Source organism: Berghia stephanieae, chromosome 7 (genome assembly GCF_034508935.2).
Source record: "Berghia stephanieae isolate SIO BIC M18660-M18661 chromosome 7, UCSD_Bste_1.3, whole genome shotgun sequence".
NCBI lineage: Eukaryota > Metazoa > Mollusca > Gastropoda > Nudibranchia > Aeolidiidae > Berghia > Berghia stephanieae.
In genome coordinates this window covers 13428560-13443559 of record NC_088366.1, presented here as the reverse complement: position 1 = coordinate 13443559, position 15000 = coordinate 13428560, and the positions used below count along the sequence as shown (strand labels likewise).

Sequence of the window (15000 nt, the reverse complement as noted above, 5' to 3'; positions counted from 1 at the left end):
GAGGGTGTGGCCATAAGTTAAACCTGGGTATTATCGTGGCCTTCATAAAGTTATGGCCTGATACTGACCAAAAAATGACGTCAAAATGCCAGTCTTTTACCACAAAAGAAAACAAATCGTGAGTTGTATTCAATACTTCAACCAATGAAATAACTTGTTTCCATGAGCTCTAATAACGACAACTCACTAAGCGGTGCAAAAACCAAATGATGACGTCAAACTGCCAGTCCTTTTGGATTTCAGTATCAGGCTATAACATAACGATGGCCACGGTATTATCCACCCGAAACCATCACATTGAAAGCATCAAAGGGGCAAAAATAAATAGATGAAAACTATTGAAAACTTAGTGTAGATCTGAAATCCTTAAAGTAATTATCAAGTGAACACAAATACATAATCATGTGAAAATGAATGTAAGCTTCAAATTAATTACAAAAATAGATCAAATGAACGTTTCGGGTTTCCCTTCATCAACAAAACAGGATGAATGAAACACCACAGATGACTTCCTGCTGCTGTCACTCATGATTTATACTTATACCGACATCCTTTAATTATTATTTTTTGTATTTATATTCAATTCCACTGTATTTATTTTCCAACAACAGTCTGCAGGTTTTTATATTTCACTTTCTAAACTGCATTACACAGTTCCTCCCCGCCTCCCCTCTTTTCACTTAATTAATTGCGCACCTTTTAGAAATATCTAGTTTTCTATTTGAATTCGTGCTTCCTTACAAAGGAGCATACTAAATTCCTGCCAATCAATGTTTTGTTTATTCATCTTAACGACATTATCTCATTCATCTGTGGTGTTTCATTCATCCTCTTTTGTTGATAAAAGGGAAACCCGAAACGTTCATTTGATTTGTATTTGTTAATAAATTGAAGCTTACGTTGAATTTCACATTATTATTTATTTCTTCGAGAAACAACATTTACATTAAGTGAATACATTATTTCGACTGCAACGATTTGCGTAAAAACGCCAAAATGACAACTTTTTACAGTGTCGAAATTGGTTGTTTTTGAGAATGTTAGTGTCGTCGGTACGTATTTTATGATATCTGTTTGACTCAACGAACTTTCAAACTGACTTTAAATTATAAAAGGAAATTAAGTTATCTGTTTATCTATCTGTAAAAAATACATATCTAATTTTCAAATCTTTTCGTTGAGTTGTCCGCCGTATAATTTTGTTGTTGACTCAAATAAGCACGATTTGCTCCACAAGGCTATGCTTTTTAAAGAAAGGACACACACACACACACACACACACACACACACACACATATATATATATATATATATATATATATATATATATATATATATATATATTGACCAAGCAATTTTTCAAGACCGTTACATCTCAGTCGGCGATTTATGTGTGCGTGTGTATGTGTTTCTCTGTGTGTGCGTGTGTGAGCGAGCTATTTCGTGCTTGTGTGTGCTTTTGTACATATGTGTATGTGTGTGTGTGTGTATGTACGTGTGTGTATGAGTTTCGGGCTAACAACCCAGCTGTTATCCATCATGTTGTATCTCGGGAAATATATATATATATATATATATATATATATATATATATATATATATATATATATATATCACTACCACTACTACTACAACCACCACCACCTCATCATCATCACTCCCACCACAACTACAACCACCACCACCACATCACCATTCCACTACAGCAACAATCATCACCACCACATCGATCATCACTACCACTACTACTACAACCACTACCATCACTACCACTACTTCTACAACTACCACCACCACACTATCATCACTACCACTACTACTACAACCACCAGCATCACCACATCATCATCACTACCTCTCCTACTACAACCACCACCACCACATAATCATCATCACTACTGCCAGTACTTCAACCACAACCACCATCACCACCACATCATCATCACTACAACTACAACCATCACTACCACTACTACTACAACCACATCACCTTCCTTACCACCACTACTACAACCACAACCCCATCACCGTCCCCACCACTACTGCAACAATCACCACATCACCATCCCTACCACCACTATTACAACAACTACCACATCATCATCCATGCCACACAACTACGACCACCATTACATAATCATCTCTACTACCACCATCACATCACCACCCCAGTAACTACTATTACAACCACCACAACGCCACCCCTACCACCACCAATACTACTGCAACCAGTGTTGCAAGAGCCGTAAAAACCCTTCAAACAAATTTAGCTCAAATCTCTCTCTCTCTCTCTCTCTCTCTCTCTCTCTCTCTCTCTCTCTCTCTCTCTCTCTCTCTCTCTCTCTCCCCCCTCTTCACACAAACACACACATACACACACACACACACATCAATAAATTGTGCGCACTGGATTAATTGTCATGTTCACCTTCCTGTACTTGCCAATAATAGCTAATCACAAATACGTTGACCTCAAACTTTAGCCTCGTTAGTTTTTCAAGTTCGTGTTACTCTACTTATCACTAGATGCACTTTTAGCACTCTCTCTCTCTCTCTCTCTCTCTCTCTCTCACACACACACACACACACATACACACACACACTCACTCTCTCACTCTCTATCTATCTCTCTCAAACACACAGGTTTGAACCTGCGACCTTATTGGTACGACAACTCCGCCTGGCCAGTGAGAGCGTGACTCTACCGTATGAGCTATCCACGAACACAAAAATATTCGTATCAAACTCAGGTCATTTCTAGAGCCAGGCGGAGTTGTCGTACCAATAAGGTCGCAGGTTCAAACCGCACCACCGCCACGAACATTTTTATTCTCTATTGTCTTCTGGCACTTTTCTATTCACTTCATCTCTTGTTGTTGCCAACATAAGTGCCTGCTCCACTCACTTTTCTGAATTAAAAATTCACCCCATATACCGGGGCATACTCAATGTCTCAATCGTTTCTATGTTATATGTTTGTGTCGAGAATATTGGCTATTAAGCTTAACTGCTGGCCAGATAACTTCGTGATGGTTGTGTGGCGAACCCGCGGTCTCCAGAAGTCGGTGAAAGAGAGCTCTAGAAATGACCTGAGTTTGATACGAATATTTTGTGTTCGTGGATAGCTCATACGGTAGAGTCACGCTCTCACTGGTCAGGCGGAGTTGTCGTACCAATAAGGTCGAGGGTTCAAACCCCACCACCGCCGCGAAAATTTTTATTCTCTATTGTCTTCTGGCACTTTTCTATTCACTTCATCTCTTGTTGTTACCAACATAAGTGCCTGCTCCACTCACTTTTCTGAATTAAAAATACTACTACTACTACTACTTCTACTACAACCACCAACACAACATCATCCTCACTACCACCATTATTACAATCACTACCATCAGGATTTGGATCTTTACTTCATTTGAAATAAGGAAACTTTGGGGCTATATTTGGCAATGTTTTGATATATCATAATATAGTTCTAATCAGTTATCTATTTAGATCCATACAATATTTAAACACGATACCAAATCCCATCCAAATTCCCTTTTTTTGTGTGAGGAAATTCCTCTTTCGGTATTGAAATTCCTCCGAGTGGTGCCTGAAACTCATGTGAGTCAAATTGAAAATTGACGTCTTTGCAAATTTTGCTATTCTCGTCAAATGTCCAATGCCCGTATCTAAGAAGTTATTTTTGCCCATTGATTTGACTGTGCGTGAAAATGGTGCCTCACATCAAAGTCGATTTTCTCAAAGCTTGGTTTTTACACTCTCCCTATTTCAAACGGTCATATCTCGGCAATGAATTATCAGAATTTTATAAATTTGGTATCAAATATTAAAGCATAAAATAAGCTATGATTGGGTACCAAAAACCCAAAATTGAAAAATCCGAATTAACACCGTTTCGAGGCGGAGGGTCACATTTTTATCAACCTGAACACCTACCACCTACCACCAATTTTCAAAACCCAACAACATCCCATTGTACGTCCATAGACATAGCAAAAACCCGCCATCTATAATTTTAAAAAACATCCCAGGGAGCATTAACAAACGACTAACAACTCTTCAAACAACAACATATTCCACGAAGCAATACCACCATAATATACAGACGCACTACAAAAAGTGGCTATGACTATAAACTAAATATGAAGAAGAGACCATAACCACCCTAACGGAAATACGTCAAAGAAAACGTAATATAACATGGTTCAACCCACCCTACAGCGAGAACGTGACAACTTCTATTGGTAACAATAGGCACAGAAAGAGAGAACATGAAAAAGAGATGTTAAGTGAAAGAGAGATGGCAACATTTAAGTGAAAGAGAGATGGCAACATATAAAAAGAATAGATGAAGGAAGAGAAAGGACGCAAGAGAGAGAGAGAGAGAGAGAGAGAGAGAGAGAGAGAGAGCGAGAGAGAAAGAGAGGGGGGGGGGCTGGGGGAATTGAGATAAAAAGAGAGAAAGAGAAAGATAGAGGAAGAGCGATAGAGAGAGAGAGGAAAGATGATGAAACATAGGAGAAAATGAAACGGACAAATGGTTGTTTGTTAAAGAGAATTAGAGAAATAGATGGAGCGAGCGAGAGAGAGAGAGAGAGAGAGAGAGAAAGAGAGAGAGAGAGAGATGGGGGGAGAGAGAGAGGGGGAGAGATAGAGAGAGGGATAGAGATAGATAGATAGATAGATAGATAGATAGATAGATAGATAGATAGATAGATAGATAGATAGATAGATAGGAGTAAAATGGAAGTTTATAACTTCAATATTAGATAACTGAAGTTAAAGTCACGATTAAGTACCTCAATTAGAGCAGCTGTTCAAATCTCACGACCCATTTAGATGTATTTTGACACCAAAACAAGATAAAGGCTAGAAAGATAGAACTGACATTATAGTTTTTGTCCTTGCTGGTCGCTCTACAGAGCTATTATTCACAATTACCTTATCATTGATAATAAACAAGAAGATGAAATAACGCAGTCTGAGCTGAGTCGTTACACTATTAATATGAATACCTTTTTAACTATTATCTTAAAGAATGAGTCTTGAGTTATTCAATCCACAAAAAGTGAATCAATCAACAAATGTACGTTCTCTCTTGATTATTATGTCAGTTATCCTATAATCTAAAAAAAAAAGCTGGTTGATTGAAAATTAAAAAGTGTAAAGTGTATTTTGCCCTGAAATCAACCGATGACCGTGAACCAAAGACGCATAGCTACCTTAAGGACTTGCCAATAACCCGAAGCAAACAACCCACATCTCTTGAGCATTACTCACACTTTTGACACAGTTGGTTTTGAAAATGCATAGGCGGTGAGGTGACTGTTGCCTTGCATGCAATTCCTTCAACGGTGTGCCAAAATAAAGTGAGAAATACGCACTAACTGGGCCTGACCGATTTGCTTATTTGACATGTGCTAGGGGTAGCTCAGACCTCTTCCGTGACTGGAAATAAATAGTCAGGGCGACGGAACGAGGTAAATGGCAGGAAATATTCTGATTGGTTAATGCTTAGTAATGGCGAATAATAATTTCATTACAATTCAATGCAATCCTTAAAATTGTAGCTTTCCTCAGCCGATAGTTCTAACCGACGTCTACTTATTTTCAGCTCTGATAACCCAAACCCTTATTGTCCGACATGTATACATGCAGGTCTGCCATTTGAACCCATTATGGGTCTAATTTAACTTTGCTGTCATGGAAAATATTTTGAGTCATTTTATAGTATTCCATTTCAACAATTAACCCATAAGAAATTGTACCCCAACTTATGATAGTTCAAAGGAGTCTAAATTTACTTTTGCACATAACTATATCCTTTCAATCACACAGGACACAAAAAACGAGCATTGTTACAAACAGCGACACGCTAGTTTTTTTTTACGGCTCTGTTGTGCTGCCTATTGAATGAACAAACGGAAACGTACTTACTATAGTCAGATTTTTAATCGCGCGTGTTTTTCTTCTTTTTTTTTTCTCAGCTTTCCCTCAATGCACAGCTCTAAAAGTTTGTATGACCCTCTGAATCAATTTGTCTTAATCAAAAATATTTTTTCATTAATTGTAAAATAACAGCTTGATTAAAATCGATAACTGGTAAGGATCGTAACTCATATATGATTTACAGAGTCAAAATTATGGATTTTCCGCTTATCCATTTTGAAGGAATTCGTTAAAATGGAATGTTCGGTCAATTGAGACTTAACCGATTTACGTACAGTATCTGAATATGAAGGAACTATTGGCAATCCTTAACTATCAAACATCTACATTTAATAACAATCAATACACATTACCGATGAAAATATACAATGAAAGTGAACATTACGCGCTTCCAACATTATTCTGATTGCTAAATTTATAGAAATAACCTGTGTTTATGCCAAAGAGGATTACATAAATTTAATGTAGACTGGTCAAGAGTAGGCATTCATCAATTTATAACTCGGTGTTCCTACAAATATGTACATGTGCTCAGCCATAACAACAACTACAACAACACCACCAACAACAACAAAAACATACTGGACACATCAATCATCACATTCTGATAACTTGGATGAGGAAAATGAGAAATGGAACGGCTCTGGAAAGATTTCATGGCATCACTCTATCCAATGAAATGTAATTTTCCTCCAGTTTGCGAAGGTTGGAGCATGCCTTTTCCAGTCCTCCCTTGTTATATCTTTGATTGCCTCGTCGGTGAGAGTAAATTTGATGTTCAACCTCTCAATCTTTCCCTTTACTTAGGTCCAAATGAGCTCGATTGGATTGTGCTCACAGTGATATGGGGGGAAGTTGCGCAACTTCGTGTCAAAACTCCTTGAATAGGCAGTCTGCTTTGAAAACGGTTTATATTATGTTTTAAAAGCCTTTAAATGCTCTGTGAAACGTTCGTGCATAAATGTAATTTTTTAAAGTTGTATAAGAAGCCTTCATTGTTAATTTGACTATAATATTCAGGATATAATCAGTATTTCAAATGCTTTAAAGCTAGCGATGTCATATCGGTAATTGCGACATATGTATAATATGCAATAAATATGGAATAATATGCATAATATGCCATAATCATTAATTTAAAGCAAACTACATAAGTTGTAATTTTATAGCAGTTAAAGCGAATTGTTTTAATTCGGAAACAAGTATAACGTGAACTCATAGTCAATAGCCGGAACTACGTGTCAACACGAGAGTTTTTGGAAATACGATGAATTCATCTCATACTTTGTGGTGCGTAGATAACTTGTTTTCATATTTTACAGTGTAAAATTTGATAACAGCGGTGTTAAAGTAGTTTTTATAGGTAATGATATTAGCGGAAGTGTAGCGTCCCTTGATTGGACGTCATCCATAGTCTGTGACGTCACCGGCGGAAAAGTTATTAGAGAGAGAACGTCATGTTGGTTGTGCGCATGCGTCTCTCGTCCTCGCTTCCGCGAGGACGAGAGAGACGCATGTGCAAAACCAAATGACGTTCTCTCTGTAAGGTGACGTCCAATCAAGGGACGCTACTCTTCCGCTAATCTCATTCCCTATAGGTCTTAAAGAATAAAACCTTTTAGATATGGCATCAACACGGTCCAAAATCTAGATTCAATTAAGACAAATTTATACAAATGGTGACACAAATTTTTACCACTTTTGATAGAGGAACAACTGAGAAAAATCAGAAAAACACGCGCCATTAATTTTAAACAAATCTGACTATAGTTTGCGTTACGGCTCTTTCGTTGCCTATGGAGGGGGTTTCCCTAATTTTTTGTTGTTGTGTTCGTTCGTCTCGTGTGTTGTGTGGTGTGGCCCGCCTTGTATGGTCTATGGAGTGTCCGGCTAACCAAAAGCCTGATACTAGCCCAAAAACAAAATCGTCATAAAAGAATGCCAAGAACACAAAAAATAGTTAATTGTGAGTTGTAATCAACAATTCAACCAATAGAATCATTCTTTTCATTGGGCACTTCTAACAACAATTTACTTTTAGTATCGCTTCGTGACCATCGTGTTCTTTTATGAGGTATTTTTTGGTCAGTATCAGGCCGTTATTTGTTTTGCTTTTCTTCATTCGGCAAGATCAAAGCTAGAAAACATGAATAATATCTGGAAAGGGCAGTGCATTCAAACAAAAATCAAAATCCTCAAAAGTGTTGTTTTCCCAACTGCAACATATGGATGCGAAGCATGGACTATCAGCAAAGCAGAGAGCACAAAGATCACAGCTTTTGAAATGGCATGCTACAGAAAAATACTCAGAATATCATGGACTGAAAAACAAACAAACAAAGAAGTCCTGAGAAGGATCGGAATAAAATCACCAATTCTTCTTCAAACTGTAAAGAAATTGAAACTAAACTATTTTGGCCACACGACTCGCCACGAATCATTAGAAAAGCACATTCTGCAGACAAGGGTAGACGGCAAGAGAGGAAGAGGTAGACCAACAAGAAGCTGGGAACAAGATATATGTGAATGGCTGGGAATGACAGCAACTCAAGCAAGTAGACTGGCGGAAAACCGTAATCTGTTTCGCAAGAAAGTTCGGGAAGCAACGTCCTACGCAGGATCAGCTGACTAGATGATGATGATGATGATCAGGCCGTTAGTTTACGAAGACCATGGTTGTACCAACTTAGCTATTTTTCTGTCATTGTCTGTGTTCGAGGACATATTTTCAATGATAGTGACCGTTGCCTTATTTGTATACATGTTATTTATTTGAATATGGTTTTTAAAAAAACCTGGTATGCATTAAAATTTATATACTTGAATTGTTATTGATTTCTAATTAATTGGTATTTTGATTGGTACTTTTAATGTTGATGAATCTTATTTTTGTCCTGGTACCCATTTATATACTTAAATTGTGATAGATTGATGATTTATTGGTATATATGTTTGTTCGTTTAATGTGGATGAATTTTGTTTTACATGATACTCATTTATATATTTGAATTAGGATTGATGGTTATTATTTTATTTCGTTTCCTGAAAATGATTTGCTTGTGTTTATATATTATTGTGGTGGCCACATGATCATGTAAGGGTTATTCATTTATTTATTTAGTTATTCACTGATTTAATAATTTATTTTTCTAATTATTTATTTATTACATTCATAGCTTATCTATTTCATATTTTCGGTACTCAAGCGATCCACCACTCTACTCATTGAGTGAATAAACGATCACGTTATCTTTAAATTCCTGACCTTGTCCCGTAAAATGCCGGAAAACTCGTCCTTCAAATATCGATTGACTTTAAAGACCCTCATCTTGGCAAAAATTCTCAAACTTTGGATTTTAAGCAAGACTTTGAGGTCCCAGGTTTGAGAGTTTTTATCAAGTTCACGGTCATTTAAATCGATCGAAAATTATTTAAAGACGAATTAACTTGTCAACTTTTTAAATACATGTTTTTCTAGATTGCGACAGTGAAAGGGTTAAATACCAAACATAATGAATACTTATGTGTTTTGTGGCGTGTGTATGATAAGTGACTATTTGTGAAAGTGTGTTTAGGTGTGTGTCTATATGAGCCTATGTGTGTGTGTGTGTGTGTGTGTGTGTGTTAGTCTTGCAATTATAAATTGAGGACAGCCATTTTCAAATTCATTTTCCGTACATTTTTTGGTCCGTGACAGCTCTGACAGTGACATGTAAGTTTTCCTCTTCTTGTTGTTGTTCTTCTTGTTCTTCTTGATGTTGTTGTTATTGTTTTTCGTTGTTGTTGTTGTTTTTCTTCTTCTTCTTCTTCTTCTTCTTCTTCTTCTTCTTCTTCTTCTTCTTCTTCTTCTTCTTCTTCTTATTATTATTATTATTATTATTATTATTATTATTATTATTATTATTATTATTATTATTATATTATTATTATTATTATTATTATTATATATTATTATGGAAAACCCGCAATATACCCCGGAATATAATTGGCTGTTACCAACAGGCAGACATCTGTTTCACTAATTATAAAACTGTATTGTGGACATTGATAAACCTAAAATGAGACAAATCCTTTAAATTCTAAAATGAAATCACACAAACTATTATCGCGAAGCAATGGTGAGAACAATAAAGGGGAAAATAGTATCAAGAAAAAGGCAACCATCGTGATGGCACGAGCAATGAGAATAAGGCCAAACTGGTAGATATTCAGAGCTAAATTTGGACGTTATTCACTTTCTTTCAGAGTGGAAATTTTAAAAAGAAAAAAAATATATATTCATAATAAATTTTGATATACTTTCAAAATAAAATCCAATTTACTTCACGATTTATTTATATTATATGCAAATGGAGGTAAATTAACCAGAATATTGAAGATGTAAATGTTAAATAGTGTAGGAGTGCCTCACTTGAATATCGATGGATAGTAAATTTCCTTTATCGATAGTATCGTCGAATACTGCCCAGTACCATTTGGGCCCATTCCTAATCATATGATAAGATACTATATGTATAAAAGCAATATTAGAAAATTTAGAGGCCTTAATTTCAACTTTAAAATCAAAATTAACTGATTATTTAAAGAAATTTTATTTACTTGACAATAAGGACACATTTTGCTAAATATTTTTTTCTGTTTAATGTAAATATAGTTTCAAACATTACATTTTATAGTTTAAGCCTGAGGCAATGTACTTTTTAACATAGAAAATAAGGGACGTAACTTTTTTAAACGCAGTGACTTGGCAACTGTGTAGTTAAATGCATGGGGAAATCGCAGTATTTTCGTAGAAATAAAGGTAATAGGCTTCAACAGTCGTGACGTCACTTCCCTTGTAATGACGCATTGTAACTTAGTGACTGGTTCTAAATTATCGGAACAATTGCGGACTTCCTATGAAATACTTCTCCGACGGGCATAAAAGTGTATCCAAAGGAGAAAAACATTATAAATCTGACCATGTTTTGACTTATATACATTCTGATCACATGACAAGTGAAAAGGTTCTAGCCAGCAAGAAGAATAAAAAGTACAAATTTTCTTTGCTTAGAACCAAGCTGCTAGTTGCTGGACGGACGTTACATCAGACTATTGAATCCAATTACTAACAGGCGTTCACCTATTCTGATGATTATACTACTGCATTGTGAACATCAGGGGTCTAATTCATGGACCGGGCTATGGTAGTCTCAGACAATTGCAAAGTCTGGGACGAGAAGTAAGCTATTCATGGAGTCAGACGTTGTCCCTGACTATCAAGTCTCGGACTACGTGTGCAAAGTCTCAGACTACAGAGGTCACTCTATTTTTAACTGGGGATTCCTCGTAAACATATCACAAAGCGTCATAGAATCGTGTTATTTTTCCAGCTGCGCATGTGTCATGCGAAGTAGCACAGAAATCTTATCTATTTCTTCTTCGTGTTTGTTTTGATGGGATTCCCGTCATGTTTGAGAAACTGTGTTCGTTTATTGTTTTTCGTAAATATAAGTAACGATGGCACTTATCCACGGTGTAGCGTTGTTCTAAGTAGAGAGCGGTTGGGGTTGCCAGAAGCCTGGGATCGTGAAAATACTAACGAAAGAGTGATACTTCAGAGGCATTGGGTGGGAACAATACAGACAATGGACTTTCGAGTACAAACCCTTCGGCGGCACAACAATAAACAAATAAACGTTGAAAAGAAATAAAATGAAATGCAGTATAAATTGCATTGTCTGTCTCAACGATGGTTGGAGTGTGAATGAATCGTGAGCGTAGTGTGAATCCCAATGGTGCGATAGAAATGATAAGGCCAGTGAGAGACGTGAATTTTCTAGAAAATAATGGGCGATAAAACACATAATAGAAATGTAATAGTAGAAGTAATAGTAGTAATAGTAGTAATAGTAGTAGTAGTAGTAGTAGTAGTAGTAGTAGTAGTAGTAGTAGTAGTAGTAGTAGTAGTAGTAGTAGTAGTAGTAGTAGTAGTAGTAGTAGTAGTAGTAGTAGTAGATAGTAGTAGTAGTAGTAGTAGTAGTAGTAGTAGTAGTAGTAGTAGTAGTAGTAGTAGTATAGTAGTATAGTAGTAGATAGTAGTAGTAGTAGTAGTGTAGTAGTAGTAGTAGTAGTAGTAGATAGTATGTAGTAGTAGTAGTAGTAGTAGTGTATAATGATAGTAGTAGTAGTAGTAGTAGTAGTAGTAGTAGTAGTAGTAGTAGTAGTAGTAGTAGTAGTAGTAGTAGTAGTAGTAGTAGTAGTAGTAGTAATGCTTTTCATATTTTCTAGTATTTCTTTCTTCTTACAGCTCCATCTCCAAGTCTTAAGAGTAGAAGAAACGGGGGAAAATGAAGCAATTTATTATCGTCGTCATCGTTGCTACTATCATCGCATGTATGCCCGTTGCCCAACTCACCCAGAGGATCTGCATGCCCAATAAATTCACCGTTACTGGCCTGGACACAAAGACCCATAAGAAATTGTATATGACAGTTGATTATGAGAGTCAACTGGTTTATATCAAATACAAACCATATACGTTCATTTTTAATAAGTCTGCTATGAAATCGAACATGTTTGAAAACGACACTTCCTGCTACTGGAACACTTATTATTCGACCTTTTTCACGGAACAATGCATCCCCGACAGCGCTACTGAATTAGCTAACCCAAATGAATTCGACCGAATGGTAGGCAAATTGTACATTTAACAACATTAACAAGAAAAACAAAAACACCCCCCCACCCACCAAAAAACACCCACCCCCACAAGCAAAATGAATAAACACCACACACACACACATCACACACACACAACACAATATATATATATATATATATATATATATATATATATATATATACACTCACACACACAAAACAACTCACAAGTAGACAAGGCTACGGATCATTATTGACATTCATAGCCGCTTTCCAAAAAACAAAAACAAAAAAAAAACAAGACAAGAATCCGCAAACTAATCGAATCCTACCTTCCCCACAACGATTAACTGAATAACCACTTTTTTAAAAATGAGCTTTTATATAGAGCAATATTCACTAAACATGCTCAAAATGCTTTACAAAGAGTCTCCTGGCTAACAGCACCACGTAGATCGAGACACGACGCCTGTTACGCGATATTACAATATTTTCCGATAGAGACAATACTGTTAACGGCCAGGTATTCACTTTACACCTGAGTACGGTGAGAGAATGGGAGTTAAGGGGCTTTTCCCACGACTCAATTATGTCCGAGCGAGAATCGAACCCAGAACCTTCCGATCCTAAAGCGAGTGTCATACCACAAGACCACATAGCCGCACAATATATCTTTTTTTCTTCTCAATTTAACAAAACAAGCAACAATCAATTAGACCAAAATAGAATGATTTTGCATAAACAAGAACGTTAATTGATATCTAAACTCTAATAAAAAGTCGCGACAAGGAGTCGAACCATCGCCTCTGAAATGGTGTGTAAGTGTGCAGGCTACTGAGCCAGGGTCACCCACGGCGGTTGTACGCAAAAATTTACTTATAAAAATGTTCTTACCGATTGTTTCTATTCATCATTAGAATTGTTGTCTATTGGTGGTTATTGGATTTCGTTAGAGGATTATATATATAATTTAGTATTTCATTCCTATTAAAATTGTTTAGGTTTTCTGATGTTCTCCTCATTTTAGATTGAACCTCCGACTCCGGTTATCCATGCTAGACAAAGCCAGAAAGAAAAATACATGGAAATCAAACATCCCAAAAATCATTCTACCTAGACTGGGGATCGATTGGTCTGAGGTTCGAATCCCAGTCGAGGTAGACTGACTTTTTAGGATGGTTTCTTTCTTGTATTTTCCTTCCTCCTTTGTCTGACACCTTTATACACACTTGTTCAGATTTTTATCATACATCGGTGCCTGCTCCCTAGTTTTTTATTTTGTAAATTTACAAACTCACTTTTTTGTTGTCACTTCTTAAACTTGCCATATCATTGTATACAGAGCATAGACATAAATACATTTTCGTTGATGTATAACAAATTATATTAACCGATGTGTACATATATACAGGTCTGATATACGGTTCTTACGAGCATAGTTTTACATTTTTGTAATGGTCAATATTTGAGTCATTTTTTTAGATATCCATTACAACCATGAGCCCATAAGAAATTGGGTTGTCAGACCTGTAAATAAGTGCACGTTGATAATAACTGTTTTGTATTCCAACTAATGAGGGTTCAAAATGAGTGAGGACCTATTTTTGCACATGACTAAATTCTTTAAATCAGTTGTTTATCAATATCTAATTCCTTTATTCCTTGTTTTGTTGTCTTCACACAGGGTGTTAGGACATGGAGTTACAAGTTGGACGGTGGCAAAACAGAAATTCAAATGACATTGGACGAGAACAATCATCCTTTAAAGGCAAGAGAAATTCACTGGATCGTCCCCGAGGTCCCAGACGCATTGGATATAACATTGAGTAACCTTAAAATTGGTTCCATTGACGAGAGCGTATTTGACCGTGACACCAGCAACTGTAAAAAATGGACATAATTTGGCAATGCTATTAACCTAACCAGTATAATCGTGTTATTTACTTTTACTTATCCTCTTGGTTCCGTATTAAGCAGATATTAATAAACAGATTTTGAAAATTGTATCTAAATTGAAAAGAACGTGAGAACAATAAATTTGACATCTGAGTGTTTGACGGGTTGCATACGCTTTTGTTTTCTTCCAATTGAGACGCAATCAATACACTTTGCAATAGAATAGCGTATTATCCAACGAGTAGCAAGAAATTTTCCGTTTCACGCAATAGAAACCGGAATAAACTCCAATTACATGGACAAAATGGCTATGATTGATTTTACTATAAATTTTGGTCCCCGAGCTTCTGTCCCTGACTAAGGCACATTACACACAGAACCCCACTTTATTGAATGAGTATCTGGCTACAGACAGTGACGGATAGTGTAACAGTGGGTTTAGTACCGTTTCGGCATTTCAAAGCTTTCGCCAATAAATCACACAATTTGATGACAACATAAATGAAA

At 36.3% G+C, this 15000-nt stretch overlaps 1 protein-coding gene across 2 annotated transcripts; it reads left to right on the top strand.

Annotated features, from left to right (window-relative positions):
* Positions 1-9526: 9526 nt before the first annotated feature.
* Positions 9527-14654, top strand: LOC144976721 (uncharacterized). Of its 2 annotated transcripts, none has more exons than XM_078921085.1 (3): positions 9527-9667; positions 12245-12626; positions 14282-14654. In XM_078921085.1, the coding sequence occupies exons 2-3, from the start codon at positions 12285-12287 to the stop codon at positions 14495-14497; spliced, it is 558 nt and encodes a 185-aa protein (XP_078777211.1). In that variant the 5' UTR covers positions 9527-9667; positions 12245-12284; the 3' UTR covers positions 14498-14654. The 2 variants fall into 2 exon arrangements, with proteins under 2 accessions (XP_078777211.1, XP_078777212.1); XM_078921086.1 differs by lacking the exon at positions 9527-9667 and adding an exon at positions 11010-11176.
* The last annotated feature ends 346 nt before the right edge of the window (positions 14655-15000 follow it).

What these genes read in the sequence shown, in the direction of transcription:
- LOC144976721 (XM_078921085.1), top strand. Translation starts at nt 12,285, where the DNA reads ATGAAGCAATTTATTATCGTCGTCATCGTTGCTACTATCATCGCATGT. An exon ending in CAAATGAATTCGACCGAATG is followed by an intron (nt 12,627 to 14,281) that starts GTAGGCAAATTG and finishes GTCTTCACACAG; the next exon opens with GGTGTTAGGACATGGAGTTA.